This window comes from Ptychodera flava, chromosome 18 (genome assembly GCF_041260155.1).
Source record: "Ptychodera flava strain L36383 chromosome 18, AS_Pfla_20210202, whole genome shotgun sequence".
Lineage (NCBI taxonomy): Eukaryota > Metazoa > Hemichordata > Enteropneusta > Ptychoderidae > Ptychodera > Ptychodera flava.
Genome location: NC_091945.1, coordinates 24,112,232 through 24,136,242, shown reverse-complemented (window position 1 = coordinate 24,136,242; position 24,011 = coordinate 24,112,232). Strand labels below are relative to the sequence as shown.

The following is a 24,011-nucleotide window of genomic DNA, read 5'->3' as shown; positions in this document are numbered from 1 at the left end:
CGAAGTGTACTGGTGATCAGCAGATGACTTGCACCGTTTATTTTCATGTTGCATAGATGTACATGTATTTAGCATTTGTATATCTTTCACTCATATATTGCATAATCAAGAGAATTTGCACCAATTACATGTGTCGAATGTGACATCACACGCTAACATTGCCGAGGATTTCTTACCCGGATCTTCAAAAGATACACAGTGTATGGCATAAAAAGTAACCAACGGACACCTGTTTTATCATTCTGAACGGAAATAGAATTGTTGACTGTTCTGTACAGAGCACACAGGCACCTCATTTCCACAGGTCTTTGGTGGTGATATTTATATTTAAACTATCACACCTAAATTCATAGTAGAAGGCTTTGCACCATCCTAGTCTCTGTTGTGGTTGTATGTACAGTGAGTCATGGGGAAATGTGTATACTTAGAACCATTGTTTGCTGTGCTCTTGACGTTAAAGTACATGTAGGTTGCTTTCAAACACTTCCACATAAAACCATACATAATGATGATTTAGAGTAATCAGTTTGATGTAAATAATGTTACTCCATTCCAGATTTCATGGTGCACATCATACTTCTATGTGAGAATTACTATATACATGTATAATATAATTTTCTATAAATTTTAGGACGCCTGTACTGCTGCGGAAACAATTGTGAAGAAATATTAAATGTATGGAAACTATTAACACCAACCTATATTCACAATCGTGATAGTAGATGTACTGTAAAAAAACGTATTTCCAGCGATTTGAGTTTTGTTTTGCCCAAGAATTTACATAATCATTTAAAAAATAGTAAAGTATAAATCATTGCCTATAAAGTATTTTTCCAATAACTTTCATGAATTAATTTCTGTCAATACAAAATATGTGTAGTACTGTCTATAATTCATTTAAAGCACTTGCGTATGATGGTGACATTCCAGTACGTTATTTGCCAATGTGTCATCATTGATACAAATTATTCTGAATTAGCACCACCAACTCTATCATCTGTACATATTTTTCAGATAAATTTAAATGACTTGTGACAACCATGAAATATACAATTTAAATTGTATACATGTGGATGTGCATGTATCTATTTGCACAACAAGGAGCTGTGGTATGAGTACCCTAGCATGGCAATGACATACATTTTTGTACTGTTAGACAAGTACATTTTACAGTGTCTCTTTTGTCTGAGCACGTTCAGGACACCTATTCATGGACTTCAGATGCAAATGATATGTCTGTGACAGTACAATGCTACTATATTGGCTGTTGTGTCTCGTATTTTAATATTGATCTCTGTATAGTCTATTTGATTTGCATCACAGTTACATGTATGATCAACAATTTGATGCAAGTAAATCATATTGTTTGGGACAAAGGTAATAGGATGGTAGCTAGAGTGTACAATATGACTACAATACAGATACGGTAGTTGCCAGGTTATCTCAAACTTCTGCAATGAATTCTGAAATTACTATTACACAGGTCACAGGTCAATAGACCACTGAATAATATCTGTGCTGCTCATTCTGTAATGCGTCATGCATTTTTTTAACCCTAATGATGTGTTTTGAAACTTTGTAGTATGACAATTGTACAAGTACATGTACTGATGATCTTGATATTGAACTGTAAATTATCATGATTCTGCTTCGGACAGGATTGGTTCACACTAAATACTTCGTAAGACCTTCAATGACACAAAATATACTTCGAAGACAGATTTTATGTCCAACTATTATATACCAATAAGAAAGTTTAGCAAAGTCAGTGAATATGTTGTATTTATTTGCATTTAGGGGCCGTCGATAATAAAAGCTGACGCACGACAAACGTAATTCTTTCGTTTAGGGGGGTAAAGCTCATTTTGTTTTGTATGCGTCAAAATCGCATAAGGATTTTCGTCTTTGAGGTGCGACTTTGCAGCGAGAACGCAATACTATATGTACCTTCACGTTCATCGAGAACAAAATCATGACCACAAAATATGGAGAAAGAAAAGACAACAAAAAGACATAAATGTGAAATAAAACTTGTATGATTTTTCAACATGAAACATGGACGTGAAACATTTTCCTACGTGCGAAATACATTAAAATGTTCTGTGTCTTAAACAGTGATACACGTAAAGTGGAGGTTTATTAATTAATGTGAACTTCCAGTACTTTTTCATGGGCGTGCGGATAGGAGAGGTGCGAGTAGGTTTGTCATTCTAAACGGCATCATAATACGAAATTGATTTCGCATAAGAACTTTCGTTTTGAGGGGGGAGGGAGGGGGTTTCAAGTAAAATGAAGGAATTACATTTCTTGTGTGTCAGCTTTTATTATCGACGGCCCCTTATCATATCATGTAATGATCTTGATACTAGGCCAATGACAGTGATTTCCATCCTTACAATTACATTGTTATATCCTACATTTTGATTTCTGTATTTTACATCTGTCCTGTGAAATGGAAATGCTGTGTTGGTATGTATCCCGGACAGCTTAGTTGTCCAAGTACTGTCTACACACAATGGTTAAATGCCTGTTTACATGTATGACGTACATTAAAACAATACCAAAATGTGAAACTGGAAAGTGCCAGAAATTATGATCTGGAAAACTTTTCAGTGATGTGATACTTTGATGTATACAGTAAACTTGGTGTCAAACTTTCACTTCCCCCATGTTTTTTAACATCTATTCTTACAATTTAAAACAATGCTGCATCTCAGGCTATAATGTGACTGTTTCACCCATAAACAAATACTTTTCTCAACCCAGTTTTTTTTTCTGAGTTCACACATTTTTTTATACCAATAAATATTTATAATTATTCAAATCATTTGCTCATTTCTGTAATGTTCACTTGCAGTGCCAGGCATTTTATCAGCTGTAACACCCAGGTATATTCCTCCCAAGTAATGCTGCCTTCCCTTCGCTCCCCACCCCTCCCTCATGGAATGCAATGCACAAGCTCAGCAAATGAAAACACTACAAGTCAGTCAGCATGATCCTCATGCTGAATTCTGTTGTTTGATCTGTCAAATGTATCCTGAATTGAGCCATTGCTGGCATTTCTTACCCTCTTCTATAATTATAGCACCAAACTTTTAGGGAAGAGGTGATACAGGGTGTACATGTATGTGTGTGACAAAGACCATTTGTTAACCCAGGAGCAAGGAAGGGGGTCTGACATTGGCAAAATGTAGGAAGCTAGACTTCAACCATCATATAGCATTTATTGATTTATCTTGTCTACAATTTTTCCATCCAGAACTTTGTGAACTCTTCAGTGGTATGTTGTACATGTATCTCTTTACAGAGAAGTGCATGTAAAAGGGTCGAAAGTTACTGTCAAGTGAACAATGGAAAGCTTTATAGCTCAGCTAATGGGGTATTTCTACTGCTGCCATTTCGCCGATAAGGAGATCCTTGACATTTCGCACAGAGAAACCATGTCTTAAAATTCATTTAATGGCTCTCATATAGCAGCAGACCTATCTCCACCATCACATGATGATGTATACCAACTCATTTCATAAATCACAAATGACTGTGTACATGTACATAGATGCCCTTATCAGATTTTATGAAATACAACTAAGACTTTAACAATCGTCATAAATATTTGTTAAATTTTTGTTTTCCCTATTCATGCAATCTGTTCCAGATATCTGGTTTGTTGTTCACGAGCCTATATATTCTGTCGTATTTTGTGATATGTCGTTTTCGAAGACGCACAGAGAAAGAAGATTACTATACGAGTAAGTAGTCTAAATGGTTGTTTCTCATGAACTTTGTGTGATGACACAGTTTGAAAATTGTTGTATGATGTCAGAGTATTTGCGTGGATTTACTGTCAGGTCAGTTTTTCCATTGCATACTCAATATCACAGAGTTTTCATACTCGATATCACAAAGCTTTCACATCTTTACTCTTTGCTGCTTGTTTACAGGTACATTTATCGCAAGCCAAACTCATGAATGGGTTTGAAAACATGAAAAGAAAACTGTGTTCACAAACATATTAACAAGTAAATAAAGAAAAAAACTGTATTTATTAACTTATTAATAAATAAACAGGTAAATAAAGCAAAATGTATAAAGAGAGGTGATAGCCCTAATTGTAGGAGTCAAAATGTTTGAAATAAAATGCCAGTTTCCTTATTACATACATGTATGTTCAGAGAAAATTATGATTGTCACAGAAGTACAGTATGTACATGCTCATCTTTTGTACATGTACTGTGATAATATCTGAATTAACCACCACTTTCAAAGCTGCTGTGTATTTTGTAACTTTTGATATCTTGTTGTTTTTCCTTATTATAAAGTACAGTGTTTCGTCTAGTAGGCATAGTCATTGTCTTGCACATCAACACTGCCTTAATGTGAGTGTGTCATTTGTCTATGTATGGGCATGAACTCATGTCCAGACCCGAACTCAGTGCGTCAAATGAAGCAATGCAACAATGTAAGATAAAGTTCTGTATATTTATAGGCTATATAACAAGCCTAATAATGAACATGTACATGTATAACATATTATAGAAAGTGTACATGTAGACCAGGATCACTAGACAGAACAAAAATGTTGACAAAAGATCATACATGTTTTTGAAGTTGTGGAAACAACATTGCACTCGCATTTTTCTGCATGGTAGTATGAATTCTGAGATCAACAGTCTTGAGGTACAGTTTACCATTTTCAATTCAGCTAATGGTTTCTATGGTAGGTTATTTCAGGGTGATGAGCCAGACCACAGTGGTTTAATCTTTTACAGCTGATACCATTCATGTGTTCTTCAATTGTCTTATCTGTCAGCTGAAATCTGATTTGTAACAGCGCATGGCAGGTCAACTATCCAAATGAAAAACTTATTATTTTCACCTCAAATTTTTACCCTTTTGCTCATGTTTCAGTCATTTTAATATGTGTGTATATGTGTTCATGTCACGGACAGGCATTCCAATATATACCCATAGAACCCTGGAGAGGAGACAGATGAAAGTAGTTTGACAGTATTTCATGACTTTGCTTCATTGCATTATGTCTGGATATCATTATCATTGATGTACAGTTTGCCTCAATAGTGGCATTGTATTTTTGCATAGATAGTAGACGCAGGTCTCGCATAGCGCCTCTACTACTGGGGTATCTATGCTTTTTGTAAGATTTTCAAAATATCATATTAATAATAAAGAACCAACACTCAGTATTTGACCCAACAATCATAGGCCAAAACAGTAAAATCAAGAGAGAATCTGGGATGGACCTTTTCACTTTGACATTTCACAACTGTCATTCTGATTGATGTTCTAGGGTTTGACAGAAAAGTAGCAAAGCACTCGTTCTACTACATGTACCTTGCAATTTGCTGCATGCTCACCACTTTTCGAACTCCATCACTCAGCTTGTAAGAGTGCAAGTGATGAACGTTCAATCTTTGCAAACATCTCAAAAAAGATGTCTCTTCTTTATTTATTTATTTATTTATTTATTTATTTATTTATTATTGCTTTCACAAAATTTGTGTGCCATTATAAGGTCAAGTATTGACCCCTGGTTATTCTTATGCAGTAAAGAGATTTCAACTTGCAACACTCTGATCTTGTTTCTTATTTTGTCCAATTTGTGGGCTATAGATAAAAAAAGGATATGCCAATTTTTTGGCTCCAGGTTCTCTTGAGTTTCGGAAATAAAGGAGTACACGTAATGAATGACAAAAATCAGAATTTTGATAAAAAATGAGATTTTTTAAACCCTGGTATTTAAATAACAAGTTTAAAGATTTCACAAAAAGATATTGCAGCTTATTACATTGATATTATGTTTCTTCATTTTGCTATAGCTGATGATGAAGATGCCATGGTGTACAAAATAGCCCTGTGGATCTGTACATTCACCTTGGCTGTATCAGTAGGAGCAGTACTATTACTACCAATATCAATCATCACCAATGAAGTCCTACTCATCTATCCAAAAAGTTACTACGTCAAATGGCTGAATGAGTCACTCATACATGGTGAGTAAAAATCCTGTCGTGTCATCCCCATTTATCTGTGTACAGTTCCACTTTGTTCAACACTTTCTTCTTCTCTCTTTAAAGTACAAGTTATAGCTGCACTCAGCATTTTTTATCACCTGTTAGATGTTTGTCTTCTGTAAATTTTTAAAATGTATGAATTCTACGTCAATGCCATACATTAACTATTTAAGTGAATAAGAAATTTCACCAGAGTTTTGCCTATAGATAAACCCAACTTTTACTTTTTACCATAAATAATATTGGGGGATAAGTTTTTTTTCACTTGAAGCACAGTAAATGATTTTGATATCATTACCAAACTGGCATCCAGATACACACAAAAATGAGGTAGAGATATTTACAATCATTATCTTACAAGCCAACTTCACATTTTTTACTGGAGTTGTTTTTTGTCATTCACAGGATTATGGAATCAGATATTTCTATCGTCTAACCTTGCTATGTTTATCCTGATACCATTTGCCTATTTTCTGACTGAGTCTGAAGGTTTTGCGGGCTCCAAAAAGGTGAGTCCGGTTCTTGCAGGAAACTTACACATGAACATAGAATTGGTGTGCTGGCAAAACTGGATTGAAAAGACACACAGCGTCTCAAGCCATTGTCAGAGTTTCCAAGCCTGATCTGAAAAATCATACATGAATCTCTTGATCTTATTTGGATCAAAAAAAATGTCAACAGACTTTTCTGTTGATAGGAAAAATGAATCAATTGATTGGTTGGTGATGGTGGTGCACAATATATGGAAACTAGGCTTTCCTAGTTGAAGTGTATTGTTGAGCACAAATCTTACTTTGTTTTCAGTCATTGTACTGTACATATCGAGTAATCATCACATACATGTAATCTATCAAGCAGTTCAGTACATTGTAAGTTGGTCTAGCACATGTCGAAGGTGCATACCAGATGCAACCACGTTTTATAGTTTTTTGTCGTGTATTGACTGCCAAATACATGTTCATGTAAAAATAAAATGTTTCATATCAGTTTGAAAAATGCAAACGTGATAAACGTGATAGAGATTTCTCTCTAAAGTTCAAGCTTTCATGTACTGTAAACTGATAAAGCAGATGTACACGGTATGTCACACCACAGTAAAATACCAGGCATTTTTCCACATGCGCGAGTTGATGATGTCGCGTTTCCAATTAATTGGTGGTTTCTTTATTTAGCTGGAGTGGCACCCATACCATTATGAATTTCAAAATAGACATACTGTTCCTCTGTACAGAATTAATGTGAACAGAGTACCCTGCAATCTTGTGACACTACTGAAAATAGTTTGCTATCGTGAAAGGCATGGTTCTGTAATTTGCAAGAACAAATAAATTTTCCAGTCTGTATATAAATAAAGTGGTCTGCCATTTTGTGGTCTTTCACACAGGCCCCTGAAACATATACTAACGGTCGTTGAATTGTGAATAAGTTGCACCCTATCTGCTTATTTATTTATTTGTTTGTTTTTGTTTGTTTATATGACATGTATATAGGGTATCAAAGCTCGGATCTACGAGACAGTGGTTGTACTGCTGCTGTTGGGGATGTTGGTGTTTGGTTTTACTGTGGTGCTGTCTGCATTGCTGGATGCTAATAAGCTTAGCCAGGAGTCAATTAGTGGTGAGTATCTAAGCGCAAGTAACAATGTGGTTTGATCTATCCCACAGATGTTATTTGTTACTGTCATTTTGTGTACTCGTAAGTGATTTCAGATTCTTATTCAGTTTCAACTCTTTCGTGACTTGTTATTTGTTTCATGAAAGTGGTGATAACTTTCTGAGACATATTACTGATGAAAATGTGTTTCTGACCTTCATAAGCCCAAAATAGAAGGAAAACAGTGAATGTGCTGTATTTAAGTGAAATGTTTTAGGATACCATTCTTGGTATAAATTTGGCAGCTTACAGCTAGGTATCTATAAATAGATACCTGTGGGTTCACAGATGCCAGGGATGAAACTTTCAGAGGTCAGATGGTTGCGTTTAAACATCACATCTGTATGTCAAAACAATCATTAAAATATGGTGAATGAGACTTATAATGTATAAATTTTATTCATTCATTGGTCAGTATAAAAGATCGCAGTTACATTAAGAATCCTGTGATTAACATACTGTATGAAGATCTTGTCAGTTTTTGTGATTGACAGTAGTCCAAGATGCAGAATTTTGTGCTACATCTCCCAGATTCTGACAAGTAAATTTTGGCTAAAGTTTTAGGGAGAACTATTTGCCTCAAAATTTCTCCCGAAAAGTAAAAGATTTTTATCTGCATTTTCCATCTGACTGGTATAGCAGAAATGTTAACCTGTCACAAATCACACTGCGGTGCGATATGTGGTGAAGGGTTTGAAACTCTTATCAGGTTCAGAAGCACTGGTCTTCAAAGCCATTGACCTGCTTTTCTCTCCCGCTGTCGCCTTGACCTTGCCTTTGGCATATCCAGGTCATTTTCAAATATGGAACCCTGCCAACTACGTGACCTTCCTTCCAGAGCCACCACTAGGGATCAGATTATACTATTAATATGTTATTTCCGTGGCATTTCATGCTGTAAGTAGTCACTGATCATGGATCATGTGGCAAACCAATGACGTCATTCGGCTCAGAGAGATGTTTGTTTTCCACACCAACTATTTTGTTGGGATCTCACTTGATCCTAGCCCTGCAGGGTCACTTTAACAAGTAAAAATATCCGTTCAACATATGCATGTGTCAGAATGTGTAAAGATAAAGTTCCTTATGTCTTTTATTGGAAGTTGGTAGCTTTATGTCCTTTATTGTAAGTTGGTAGCTATTTAGATTCTTTTGTTATCGGTTGTCATCAGTTTTCAGTTTTTTTTAACAGTTGTTCCTTCCATTAAAGCTTAACTGATACACTCCTGACTCAAGCAAGTTCTCTTTGACCTAAAAATATTTTACACATATCACATATACCAAATTAGTATTGGAAGAATTTTCAAGAAATTCCCACATAAAGTCAAAAGCAAAAGGCACTATATTCTTAACCCTTTCACCACCATGGTTTGTCCCAAATCCATTGTTTTCTATGGTAAAGTTGGACCTGTACACAGGGAACTAGGGGTGAAAGGGTTAAAGGCCCACTGCTTTAAAGCATAGACTATAGAGGAAACAGGGTCTATAGGGTTAAAGGCCTACTGGCCGTAACTTCCGTTTCAGGTGTCCAATGTTGTCACAATGTCTGTCTGTCTCCATCTGTCTGTCTGTATGCGTGTGTCCCTCCATCCATCTGTAGATGGATTTGTTCCAGTCATAACTGACAATTTGGTACATACATGCAACACAGCATGGGAATATGTAGATGTGATTAGATTTTGGTGGGTTTGTTCTGCATAATCAATGGTCATTTGCATAACTAATGAAGTTGTGTTTAAGGCTTTATCTCAAGAATTACTCAACCAAATTTGATGTAACTATGCAGGTACTCAAACTGTTCTACCGCTGCACTATGTAAAAAGTTTGGTGGGCATGGCTTTCAGATTATAAGCTCATTTGCATGTTAAGGGTTCTATATCAATACCAAGTGCACCAATTTTGACCGGACCCCTACTATATATTGATCGACATACTTAGGTCTAACGATGTTGTAATATTTATGAGCGCAATATTGCGATTGTTAACTCATTTGCATATTTGGTGAAATTTTCTAAAAAACTTCTCAAACACATTTGTAAAGGAAGTACAAGAATGCGGTACAAATTAAAATAGATAAATAAATAAATAATATATAAATAAATATATGAAATATAAACTTAATGAGTTAATATTGGTCTCAACCGCTTGAACACAAAGAGGATGTTAAACCACATTTTGCACTATGAATGACAGATCTGCCAAGTTATAGATATGGTATCCTGTTTTCCATATATAGTAGAGAAATTATGAAATGAAAACTTCATGACCCATACTCTGCTTGGATTATGAAGGCTGCATGTTATCAGTGTGGTGCATGGTAAGGTATCATGTAGAATTCCCAGGGAGTATTCTGTCATTGAAATATGATACATAGTTTTTATAGAGCTTATTGAGTTGAAAAGTGTGATCAAAGCCTCCAGCTGGGATGTCAGCCTTGATTGTCATTTCATAATCCATGTACATATTTTTATCATATGATAATATTACTGAAAAAACACTGAAATATGTACTGATGGATGTTTGACAGACAGACTGGCAACTTTTTAGACCCTGGACAAGTTGGCGAAGTAACAAAGTTGTTATGATAAAAAAGACCTGATTGTCAATTTGTCGGAGGCCATCGAGCAAGGTCAGAGGTGACTGACACCAGTGACATCTACGTTTACACAAGCACCGACAACTACTATTACTGCAGCAAACTAGATTGCGGTGCTAGTCAACAGAAGATAAACATCGAAGAGCCTAGAGATCCAAGGATATGCTTTTCTAGCTAAAGCAAAATATGAATTTCATTTGTTGAAACTTTTATCTAATTGTAGTTCTTGCAACTTTCAGAGGAAACATATAAAGACAACCCCATCTATGTGTACATGAACAGGCATATGTAAAAACAAATTCATCACATTCAGTATCTATCAAGAAGTGTATTTTCATCAATAGTAGATATATGAATGTTGAATCTAAAAATAGCATCCTATTTCAAATCTATTTCAAAAGAAATTTCCTTTTAATCATCCTAATAACATTTGACTTTAGAGGAGCGTTATGAAATGTGTGACCTGCATAGAAATTGAAGTAAATCAACATTTTCAGTAATCATTTTCCACTAACAGAAATGAAATACCATTTTCCGTGAGTAGCAAATATACAAAGGCTGAAAAAAGATCACAGTGTGTATTGAACTCTATTAAGTTACATATTTGAAACAAATATTAAGGGTCAGTGGCTGCAACTTTAATGATTTTTATAACTCCTTGGACTGTTTTGTATTGTATGTCAAATGCAAGTTCTTGTTCTACTCCCCAAAGCATAATAAAATACCCACTATTTAGCTTACCAACACAGTGTCTACATCTGTAGAATGCACTGTTAATCTTTACAATTGAATTTTTGTCCAGACGAGAATTCACTATTGGCTCTTTTAAGAGGTATATCCAGCCTTTGCATATCATATCTGTGTGTATGATTAGATATCCCTTCTTTTCCATTCAACAGATTTCTGGGATTTTTACCTGCCGTATCTCTACTCCTGCATCTCTCTCTTTGGTGTTTTAATGCTGCTAAGTAAGTACTATTGATAGTTGTCACAACCAGTGGCATCCTCTTCAGTGAATCCTAGTGGCCAGCTACTTTTCATTCTGATAACATCACACGGATAGACTTCCATGCAATTTGCCGTTGGAATTTTCTTGAATATGATGAGGACAGTTTCAGTACAGATATATCTACTACGACTTGTACAAGCAAGGGTTATGGCAGAATGTGCAAATGAAGTGATGTTCCATAAATAAATCGTTATTTATGAGCTCTGAAACGGCATTGTATTATATTCGGTGCTATTTCAGAAACTTTGTGTGTTTTTACATTCCAGTGATAAACTGATGTTTGTGATCATTTTGTATCAACTGTTTTCTGTTGTGAATATTTTAAGCATATCAGAAAAGTCCAGTCTCATATTTAATGTCATGGTTGAAAGCAAAGCTGGTGAGACTCTCATTGTCTGGTTAAAAAAAGCAAAAAACCAGTCACTGCATTAATCTCAGACTGCATGAGTGAAACCAAATACATGTAACAGTAATGCGAATTTGAGTTCACCAATAGGTGACCATGTAAATGAATCAAAACTGGTTGTCATGGGAACAGACATTCCTGATCTGTAGTCTAGTCATGCAAAGACTAATCTGTTGCAAAATTATGTCTCAATAACTGATGGTGCAAAAATATGTTTTTAAATTTATATTAACGGCTGAGTGGCAATGCAATAATAACTCTTTACAAATTATTGTTGTGCAAAAATATGTTGAGGTTCAAAAAAAACAACTTTGTGATGGCATCTCAACTAATAAGTTATGTTGCAAAAATATGGTATTAAGCATGTCAATAACTGACAGCGCAAAAATGTGTTTAAAATTTTTGATTCCAAATAACTGTAAATGGTATTTGATGTGTATATTCATGTGCTATTTTTTCCATCATTCTGTTCAACAGTTTCAACTCCATTGGGCTTCACTCGTTTGTTTTCCGTTATCGGTCAGTTGGTAGTAAAACCTCAATTTATGCAAGATTTGGACGATGAACTTCACTCTGCCAAGTTTGAAGAAGATGACATTACGAGAAAACTTCAAGGCAAGTAGACTTCAAGTATCTCTTTCTTAAAAACTTTATAAAAAAATGCTGTCAAAAACAAAACCATTACAATGCTGTATATGCATGGGAATTATGACTTCAACATAAGTGAAGAATTTTGTTTTCATGGACAGATGTAAATATCAAAACGGTTTACAGTGTAGCTTGTGTCAAATTCAGTTTGTGTAAGTGATGGTAGGTTTTTGTGAACAACAAAACAAAGGAAAAATAGCTGTTCAAATTGACAATTTTCATTCTTGCTTAATAATAAGCGTCCCCCAAAAAATTTGTGCCGAACTGTTTCGAAACCAGTAAATACAATATCAACTTTCAAAAAGAAAGTGAAGCATACAACAGAATATGTACATATATTGTCAGTCCAAGACATTGATTTAGCTTTTACGTATTTCTGTTGCATACCAACAAAGCGATTTGCATATTGGTGGTACTATCACAGTAGTAGGTTACTATGTTGAAGTGTCAGGTAAATTCTTTGGAAATACTCTACATATACAAATTTGGCTAGCTATAGTTTGTAGTGTATGTAACCTTTGTTCAAACCACATAAATGTTTTATGTCAATCAGACCCAAAAGAACCAAAGTTGAAGAAAAAAGAACAAATACCTTTGACCCTTCGGCCACCTGACTTTGGTACATTCCTGTTGTGTCAATAGCTTGGTGTAACCTGTTCACCCCAATGCCCTGTAAACAGGCCGACACTCAGCATTGACGATAATGGGTTGGTGCAAAACCATGGTGATGAAAGGGTTACATACGTACCAAACAATGGGGTTTAAACAAGGGTTAATAAGTCAAAGATTTCACCATGTTTCATTCATATCAACTCTATCCATCAGGTTGAGATAAAATGTCAAAATAAATTTGTTCGCTCTTCTCCTCTATTCACATCAGATCAAACTGATGGTACTTTACAACAGAACGGCCAAAACGACTTACGGAAACGTCTCAAGGAAGTGCGCAAGGAAAGGAAAGAGCTTGAAAGGAAACAGAAAGCGTCACCTCTGCAACGCAATGTTGTTTACCCATTGGTTTGGTTGTTTTTGTTTATACTGACTGCGATATCACTCTTCATGGTGGGACTTAACATATTTCGACTTCTGCTGGGGTATGGCTCTTTACCTGGAGGAGTTAGTGTAAGTTTAAATTTCTGCATCACTTAGTGATTTCCATGTAAGTGCATACTTGTAGTTTTGTAATGTTGGTGTGTCTGATGAGACTGGCTGTCTCCTCTGCCCTAAGTGCATCCATAGAATTCAATGGGAGCCTGCCACTGTACTGGAAATACTTTGCATTTCCATATGATGTCAGTTGATATAAATATTCATGACTATGGTATACACTGTGTATTATTTAACATTTGGGAAAGTATGTATACTAAAACAGAAATCACCTGATGGTATTTACAGAATGGGCATGACTGTGATTTGCACCTTGCCTACAGTGTGTTCCACCAGCTTTCATCATATCATTCAGTCTTTGGTAATACTGCCATGTGCCATGACAACTTTGCAGTGTACCCACAGATTTTTTAGAAGATATAAAACAGTGGGTTATGGGATTTTACACACTTCTTAGAAATAAATCTGAGTTTCAGTGACTTATTTGTAGATTATTTACCTCTTACAAAATGTGATCAACATTATCATTTTGCAGATTATGCACAGCAGTGATGTGTCATCAGTATCCAATATAAATTACAATAATGCCTAAAAATTGAATAAAGAGTGTCCAAAACCAGCATTGAGTGAGTAGATCCGTTGTGCACCATTTTGCAGAATATCTACAAATGAACCCATTTATTCTTATCTTCACAGGAAGTTGCACTGGGAAAAGCATCCCTTTCATCACTGGGATCAGTTGGTGCAGCCATAGAGGTTGCCCTTATATTGTATCCTTTCATTTCAAGATTTTCACAGTCAGTAGAGACATCCAATTGATCTGCACCCACAAAGTCATATTTAGCCATTAATATTTAAAATTTAAATGTTTCATGAAAGCTAAAGGGAGCTGGAGTACCTCCCTGTAGAGCAACTGTAACTTTCACCTTTGTGTTGTGTGATATGTACGGTTTGCATGCAAATACCTTCAACATTGTCATTCCAAAGAAACGTTGAATCCCCTTCTGTGCCATATGTGGTTTTTTTTGTGTGTGTAGTAAGCTGAGAGATCTTAGAAGGGTTCCCTTGTCATTTTTAGAGTAGTTTTGTTTATTTAAAATAGTCATATGAAGGGAAAGTAGAAATATTACTGTAGCTCTAAACCTTGTGTACCCATGTTCCCCAACACTATGTTGTTCTAAATATGAATTTTGCTTGGGCATAGGGCTTTGAAATTTATAAATAAGCTGATGTCTTATCTGTTCATTTCATATCATGAAATAACAATTTTCAGAATCAAAAAGGCATTTCAAAAATGGAGTAGCTACATTTCTATACTGAATATTTCAAAATAATTGCAATAGCAACGGCCATAGCTTTTCTCGGAACTGTTCACATTGCCTTTTCAATATGTCTGACATCACCTCTGAAACAAACAAGGGCTCCAGAATGGACAATAGTGGAGAAAAGGTCACTGTGTATGCTCATAGCATTCGCAGGGCTCTTTTATTTCCCATAACACCCTAACGTTCAGATATGTTATGTCTGCCTCTCTGGTGGGTTTCTACAGCGTGCCATGGTTTAGAGGACTGAGTCCCAAGCACAAAGACACTGCCATGACCAAAATCATTGCAAATTCCACAGTGTTGTTGATTCTCAGCTCGGCCTTGCCTCTCTTATCAAGGAGTATAGGTGAGTCAGCTCTTGCTGTGTGTTTTGAAAAATGACAAACAAGCTTGTTTGCAAACCTTGAGAGAGTAGAGCTGTATCACAGATAACAGTTCTGTTTGTTACTGTATACACAGATGGGAGAGTTTTGCAAAATACGGAGATATTGTTTGTATGTAGTAATGGACATAAAGTGTAACGATAGAGATGTAATTTTTCTTAATTTCAAATATGTTATAGTTTGTGTAATCTGCCACTCAAAGTATTCCATATCATGCATGTTCCAGTGGTGCTTGTATGTTCTATAAAATGATGTAGTGATTTAAGTTTCTGAGGTATATCAATGCATGACATGTCAAAAATGAATATGTATGGGTTCTTACGTCTATGGTTCATCCTATTAAGTTATGTCATCAACGGTGTGGTTAGATAGGAAAACAGATGGATATTATTTTGATAAATAGTCCGTAAAGAGTATTCCATCAAATGGTATCGACATTGTTACCGGTATGCTTTTGCAGAGACATCACAAATGTAACAGACATCAAAATGTTCTCTTTGTTCCTCTCTTAACCACAGGAATCACCACCTTTGATTTGCTGGGTGACTTTGGACGCATAGACTGGCTGAGCAACTTCTACATCGTGTTCGGCTACAATGCAGCATTCAGCGTGGCGACAGCCTTCTGCCTTGTCAACAAATTCACAATGACCATGAGAGACTATCTGCTGATGAGATTGGGATTCCGAGACAAAACCCTTCCCATCAACAATCCTCTCTCCGTCGCTGTTAATGGCAGGAGAAGCCTCAAACCACAGAAAGCGGACTAGTTAGTGTTGGCAAAATAACCAAATGGTAGGATATGTTTGCAGAGATAATGGAGAATGACTACTATAGTACTGAACCACTCTGGAAGCCTTGACAAAAAGAGTTAAAGCTCTTTCAAGTCCCCTACAAGTGGCAGTGACAATCTTTTGTCAGCAGCAGTTTTTCTTTTGACTGGCTAAAACACAGAGTGAGATGCAGTGCCTGCATAAATGCATTCTCAAACTTTTATTTTGACTCCCTGTGCGTGACAATCAGACAGTCTCTAAAACTGAGAACTGATGGCTAACTGTAATGTACTAGATCGAGAGTTTGACCATATAAAGGATGTTTTTGTGTTGTGTTTGTGAGAGTAGCAATTTGTGCAATATTGGAACATGTCGCATTCTGTGTGAAACATGTATCCCAGAAGGACAATCCTTGAGTCACTACCAAGCCTTGATTGACTTCACCCAGCAGTTACTGTCAAACAGAAGATGTCAAGTACTTCAAGTCTGAAATGTGTCGCAAGTTTCCCTGTTTCATGAATGCTCCATCTATTGATGTGCACCTGTGGAGGACACAGTCATGTGTAAACAAGAAATGTTGATATATATATGATCCGCCAAGACACCAGAAAATGGAATGGAGATTTCTGTGAATCTGAAGACGGATGTTTGTGAATCTCAAGATGGAGACATTCTCTACTTCCTGTGCTGTGGCCCTCAGCAAGTTCCATGAGATCGCAGTAGTGCCACTTTTTAAGGCATCAAGATAACTCATCGCATAAACAATTTCTGTGAATCACAGATGTTGAATGGGAGCTCCATCTCACCCACTGTGCAGTGCTATACACAAAACAGTTTTAACAATGAAGCTCATCCTACTTACAAACAGACGGGAATGAAACTGAGAACCTGTTGATGTATCGTTACTGCCAACCAGAGTAGTCCAAAGTCATTAAGACCTCACATACATTAATCAAGAACTACTGAACAGTTCAGTGGCCTCATTTCACAAAACGCATGTAGACCTTGTCGTATATTTTTGTACAAAGGTGCATCATATGAGAACATTACCTGTACTCTAACATTACTATCTGCTATGTTGAGGTTGAAGAGCATATTTATTTAAGGGGAACCACACGTAGAGTGTGAGTGTCATGTAATACAGGGGGTATTCTGAGGGTGTTTATTTATGTTGTATTCTACTACTAGTATGTAGTGGCAAGACAAAAAACCAGGACAGTCAGTTGCTTACTTGCTGGTTTACAAATTTTTAAACAAGCATGGTGGCGCAAAGACTGTGCTATAGTTTTATGAATGCAAAATGTTACCGTTGAAAATTATTGTCTTTCCTGCCAAAGCTATGTCCAAGTCAAGAGTTTTTTGTAGCTCAGTAGTGCTATAGTACGGCTTTGCTGGGGCATTTAGAGATATTGTAGTTTTAATAATTGCCACTGCCCTGTCTGGAGCGTGCGGGCATTTGTATTCATAGCGGTAGCAATCTGCCATAGAGGGCGCACTTCACACCAACAACCTTGCAGTTATGATTCACAGTGACATTGTAATAAGCTGTATTCATTTCTCTAGTGTATTTTTGCCAATTTACCAATTATCAACCTAAAATGTTAAAAAAATCCAGCTTGACTTGCTGGCTGATTACTATGCAATGCCCTTTTGTATTCATTACAGCTTCACCAGTTATAGTGTGTAAATGGTAGATCATAGGTCACAAGGGTTTCTCACACAAGATTTTAGTTGATTTGTTCAGAAGCATCAGGTCAACGTTGTTTTCCAAATTAGGCTTGGTTCAAAGAATGACTCCAAAGCTACTTAGAGAAATGTGAAATGTCGCAGCATTCACCTATTGGAGCCAGCTCAATAGACCTCATGAGCACATCAATTGTATATTTGTATATTACCTTGTTGTCCTGCCAATGTTAGACAGGTAAGTTTATAGAACGATTATTGTACACACCAAGTGTACAATGAAATGGTACTTACATACAATCCTGGATTAATTTATTATGACATGTAACTATCAATGTGCCGCTGTGCATGTAGTTGTTTTGTTTTGTAACACTGGAAGACAAAACATCCCGTCAGCTATACATTGAATGAGTTGAACAATGAATGAGTTGAACAATACTGCATTCTTCCAACTCAGATGTGGTAGTATTTTCCCATATTTTAACTTGAAATGTAATGGCCTATAGATGTAAAGAGTACATGGACTTAGATCCCCAGTCTCAGCAGATTGACATGACTCTCAAAGGGCTTTTCAGCCCAAAGGAGACACACTGTACAGTACTGAAGAATTCCCATAATTCATCATGATTTGTACACACAGAAACTCCTCAGTGAAATCTACTGTGTCTCCCATGTGTAGACAAATTCACATACTAGTTTTTTAAATTCTGAAATGGTACTTTTGAGGACACCATTCTTCTCAATTCCCATTTTAAATGATTTAGAAAAGTATGCTTGATTAAGAGAGGAGATTGCATTTTTGTAAAATTTTCCACTGATTGTGTCTTCAGCCATACAGAGTAATGTAATGAAAAGTAGGGAGACTAGTTGCACCTGTTTTATGAAACAAAAGGATATTGATTTTTTCCAAACAGAAAGACAAAAGAAATGTGCATGCTAAGTCTCCTCAGAGAATGACCCCTTCAGTTTGTCATAACTTGCTACCTAAAAGTATGGCATATGTAGTACCTGCAGAATGTGACTTTTACGGTTATTTAATGGTTTCTTTGAAATTTATACTGAAATATCTAATCGTACTTTCAATAGATGTAATTGATTAAGTATCTACAGGTTTTATATTATTGCTTTCAGGCAGTACTGAAAAAGTTATAAAAATGTTAATGTATTGTGTACAAATCAAACTGAATTGTGGGTAATTTATTGTACTGTGCACTGCTCATCTGCAGATTCAGTGAACCTGAGGTCTGCCCTCAGTGGCCAAACAGAGAAATATTCCAGTGCTGCTCACCATGGTGATCTGCCAGGCACTCTGAATGTATTTGTTATTCATTTTTGAATATTTTTTCATCATGATTTACAAAAAGTGTACCTGAGGTTTAGCAATATGTCACTAAATTTCAACATTTTATTTAACTGCCTAAAATATGTGTTCCTTGTTTTTGACAATGCATTGCTGTATTTCAGCATCTGTATTTTGCAATTTAAGTGTAAAATCAGCTTTACTAACTGAATATATTTTAACAATTTATATGCTGTTTACTTTTCCAATGAAGTTGTTTTTGTTTCTCAATGAAGTTTTTCATCAGGCTTATGACAAATCCTTTAGAGTTCTTGTATCCATTTTATTTTCTCTCTTATTCATTTAAAGCAGTTATTTAATTTGCAAATCTGTTTTTGTTTTTCTTGTTGTCTTTCAATACTTTCAGGCCAGTTTTTTTTTTCAGTTGATTATGGCATATGAAGTCTTTCCAAGCAAATCTCAATCTGTGTCCAAGTTAGAAGATGTCCTGTTCATCTGTATATGATCGTTGGTTGCTTCAAAAGTGAAATTTAAACCAGGCTTTATAAAAGGTTAACAAACACTGACACACATCACATGGGAAAATGTAACTGTATGACCGCCACACTTCAGTACAACCCTTGGTGTCATCTATCGTTGTGGGTAAGCCTGTGTACAGGGAAGTGTATATGAGATTATAATCACAAACATAATTTGTATCATTTCTATTTTTCTGCAGAGGGAGTAAAAATCTGTCATTTACGTTCATATATTCATAATATGCTTCATCAAATTTCAGAAACAAGGCAAAAATATAATTGCCTGTCTTTACGTTTCTCAGTCACTTTGCTGTAAGACTATACCTTTAACAAGTTAATATATTTCAAAACAAATTTTCTACTTCGGCATATGCTTCTTTGTATAGAAGTAAAAGACAGTATTACTCACTTAGCTTTAATGAATAGGAAAGGTTCAAATCTTCACCAAAACATTTGTCTGTTGAGTTTCATGACTTTGGTGACGTGCAGTAGATAAAAGAATTGAATAGCAGATGTTTGTAAAAGTTTCTTAGTGCAGACCTCATAACATGTGGGAAATGACATGTTTATCCCGGTAGTGTTCATGTAGTCTTTTCTGACTCTTATCAGTCTTGACATTCCAAGAAAAATTGTAGACTTGAATGTGTAGATTGTAGATGAATATTTTGTGTATTTTGTGTACAGTCTTTCATGTCAATGAACAATGCAAGAAATTAAGACAGACAACAGAAACTGGCTACCTGGTAAGCAAGGGGCATATTTCTGAAGTGGTTTGCTAATAGAAAGATTTGCATGAGTTTGAAAGACAACTTTACCACTACTCTAATTTCTTTTTGTCTCTGGTATGTTATGTATCCCAGGTAGTTTTGGAAATACTAAGTAATCAATACTGGTATGATCTATATCTGTTATAACACTTTATTGGATATCTTTTCAGTTGCTAGGATACCTGGAGTCGGATATAATAATTGTTGCAATAGTATCATACACATACCTCTCAGACCACAATACCTGGTTTAAACATCTCCAGTTCCCGTGTACTGATCATAGTATACGCCACTCTCTTGACCCAAAAAACCTGCATGCCGTATGCTCTTCTGATATCATGCAATATCTTCCTTATACCATCAGTTATCTGTCTCTCCACCCACAAAGAAGATAGTTTGCTGTTTTGTCTGTTTTCCTGTAATTTGCTGTCTAAGCTGCTATCAAAGTATCAAGAATTCTGGTATCAATAACCATTTTTCATCTCCACCTGTGCAGCAGGCAAAATGTTCAGTTGTCCATCTCTCCTAAATATTTTGCATCAGAATTTCAATACTTAGTTTTGAGGATCAAAAAATTTGCATGTCCCTCCACTGTCACACGTTTGCTGCTTCAGTTTCTCCACAGCCTTCAAGCAATTTAAGTATCGTTTCAAGTATTTGAATTGCAAATTTGTCCATCTTTCACCCACCATCATGACATTGAATTTCAAGGAGACATTTTTTGCTTACAATTCTGGTTTTCCAATTCCATTCTGCAATGAAAAGCTGACAGCAATCAAACTGTAAGAGTCCTATATTTAATTTTAACCCTTTCACCACCATGGTTTGGCCCAAACCCATTGTTATCAATGGTGATTGTGGATCTCTTGACAGGGAATTGGGGGTGAACAGGTTAAAGGGCCAGTAGCTTTAACTTATGACTTCAACTATTTTTGTTCATAATTTCAACTACAGTTTCTTTTCCAAAAGCATGTTGAGATACACAGTATTTAGCTGGTCAACTCAGCCTTTACATGTGCAGACAGCATTGTTACTGTTGACAAGAGAATTCTGGGCAGGCTTGAATTCAAATGTGCTCAGTAAAGTGCATTTTATACGTCTGGTCACCATGTTAACAAGCTAATGTTTTGGGAATAGAACAAGAACTTGACACACAAGACAAAAGTAGAGGAAAAAATCATCAACTGTTACAGCTGCTGGCCCTTTAGAATCTGAAGTAGGAAAGAGTTGTGATATTACAGGTTGCGTATTATATCTGTGTCCATGCAATCAGGCGTTGATCTCCTATTTTGAAATAACTTATCAATGTCTTGTCTCTAAATGCAAGGCAGGATAATCTCTATAGTTCAATGAAATTAATTAAAACCACTGTAAGCTTGATTACATGGAGATCAAGGTCAGTGAAATCTTTTCTTTTTGTGTAAAAGTTGTTGGATTTTACACAAATTTTGCTTGTTAAATTTTTTTCTCATGTGCATATTTCTGTAATCACGCTAAATCTGTTAATGTCATAATTACCGGTGTTATAAAGTTTGGTTTTATTATTGATGTTGCAAAGTCATGGTGCATTCAAACCACTGTTTTTTTTCTCAGTGTTATTTTGTAAAAAATTGTTCTTAAATAATGGACATTGACGCTCCATTCAAATTTACAATATGTGCATGATTGATACTTCATCCAAATGTGCAGACGTCTGCTTTATACCAAAAACCAAGTTCTAGGCAGTAACTTGAACTAATTGAAGTTATTTGGTTTAAAGTTATCTGGCTGTCAACAATTTTCATAAAGTGATATCTTTGTATGGCAAGAAAGGTACATCTGTATCTGAAATAATTGGACATCAACAGTTCTGCCAGAGCAATTTTGAACTATGATCTCAGAAGTAAAAATCAACGATTTGATAAACAGATTACCAAATCCCTCTCACTACATGTAATGTTAGGATACTGCCTGGTAAAGAGAAATATCTGCAGACATATGGGAACAACTGTCACACAGGAATGAGTCAACATTGTAACTTATGGTGTCTGTTTCGTATGATTTATCATAATTGTTATGCTGTTGACATGCTGATGTACAGGTCTTCAATCCTTTCATTACCAACTTTTGGTACAAGCCTCTTTCTATTCTTTGCCAAGGCTATGCTTCCAAGTGGGGAAACTTAGGTGACATTGACGTTTCCTGATATGAAAAACAGTTTGTCAAGATATGCCATGAATAATTTTGGAAGTTAGAAACATACAATTATTGCATCAATAATGATTTGTTTGCATGAATTGTCTTGTCTTTGAGTATGCCATCATTCCAGTGAACAGAATTCAATGGCGTAAATGCAAACAACAATATAGAGACATTGACATCTGCTCCATAAAACACAGAAGCTTGCTTTTTTTTCACTCAGAAATTGCCAGCAGGGCCGATCCGGTTTGTAAGGTACGATAATCATATGTCAGCCATGTACATTGCTGTAGCAGGTCTTAAAACAGTCACACGTGGATGTTGTTGTTTGTAAATAGCATTTTTATAAGATGTGAAAAGCAATAGAACTTAAGAAAAATAAAGTGTATTGTTTAAAAGTAAAGTCTGTGTGTTCATGTTGCTTGCTGTCCTTGGTTGCTGAGATTGCATCAAACACTGGAAAAAATTCAACATTTGGAATTCAGCAATATGGTTAGTGGAATCTTGCTTTATCCCATTATCCACTCTACATTTGCTTGCGAAGAAAGCAATACATTGTTTACTTTAATTAAAGATAATCCAAGCCGATTTTTACTGATTTCTTCCCCCCCAAAGTTGTTTGAAAATAAACCGAACTAAGGAAACAAATGGATGTAAATTTGCAGAAAGTGTATTTGTGGTCACAGAGTTGTGTCACACAATTTAAATAGTCATCAAAGTTTGAATAAACCACAATCTAAAATCGGGTAACACCACCCCCCCCCCCCCCCCCCCAACAAAATAGGAGCTAAAATGACTGAAATCAACTTTATTCTTTTCTTTCCATATTGCCATTTATAACATTAGTCAGGAAAGTGTTCATAAGACAACAGAAAAAATAGAGGCAGAGATATCAACATATAATTTTGTTTAATCTGCTTGAGATATTTATTTAGTAAGAGATATTAAATCTATGATATCGATATTACATTAGTTACATGAACCCTTTTACCACTGAGGTTTAGTCCAAACCCATTGTTATCAATAGTGTGGGCCTGTTTACCATGTATAATCACGTTCAACTGAAATATAGCTGGCTTTTCATGATTTCTGTCGGACACAGCAAACACGGGCTTATTCTGGCAAGACTTCCCTGTAGGCGGCTGCCCAACTTCCCTAGCATGCTTGAATCAGTTTTGAAAGAGGATCTTCCTTACAGGAAGCACAAATAATCCAACCATGCAGCGGTTTACAGCTCCAATTAAAATTAGAGGGCCGGCATTTTACTCAATACACAGTATACCCTTACAAAAACTGAAGAGAAAACCAGGGAAGGGAAGTCTTGTCATAAACCACTGTCAAGAGGCTAGTCTGGCAGAGAGCCTGCGTTTCGCATTCTTCCCTGTCGGAACACCGCGCGCGCCCTTCAGAGACGCGACGCGAATCCCAGGGTCTGGACGTTCTTGCAAGCGACCGGTCGGATTTCTGCCTGATCCTGGTACTTTATAGAACTCCACACATCCGTTAATCAAAACAAAAATGACAAGTAGCATAGCCAAATAAAATGAAAAATAAAAACATACCGCGTATATAGGTCTACCGGCTACTAGTATATATTCTCTCCGCCCAGTTAGATAGGTGTTTCTTTTGACGTC

General features: G+C 36.0%; 1 protein-coding gene across 1 annotated transcript in view; it reads left to right on the top strand.

The window, feature by feature from the left end:
* Nucleotides 1-22,780, top strand: part of LOC139117210 (protein LMBR1L-like) — a 31,309-nt gene extending 8,529 nt beyond the window's left edge. The window contains exons 2-11 of the mRNA XM_070680127.1: nucleotides 3,656-3,749; nucleotides 5,838-6,011; nucleotides 6,438-6,541; nucleotides 7,523-7,649; nucleotides 11,181-11,249; nucleotides 12,174-12,311; nucleotides 13,225-13,466; nucleotides 14,148-14,221; nucleotides 14,965-15,122; nucleotides 15,678-22,780. Of these exons, the coding sequence (XP_070536228.1) occupies nucleotides 3,656-3,749; nucleotides 5,838-6,011; nucleotides 6,438-6,541; nucleotides 7,523-7,649; nucleotides 11,181-11,249; nucleotides 12,174-12,311; nucleotides 13,225-13,466; nucleotides 14,148-14,221; nucleotides 14,965-15,122; nucleotides 15,678-15,928 (1,431 nt within the window). The 3' untranslated portion in view covers nucleotides 15,929-22,780. The remainder of the gene's footprint in view (nucleotides 1-3,655; nucleotides 3,750-5,837; nucleotides 6,012-6,437; nucleotides 6,542-7,522; nucleotides 7,650-11,180; nucleotides 11,250-12,173; nucleotides 12,312-13,224; nucleotides 13,467-14,147; nucleotides 14,222-14,964; nucleotides 15,123-15,677) is intronic.
* Nucleotides 22,781-24,011: the final 1,231 nt, after the last annotated feature.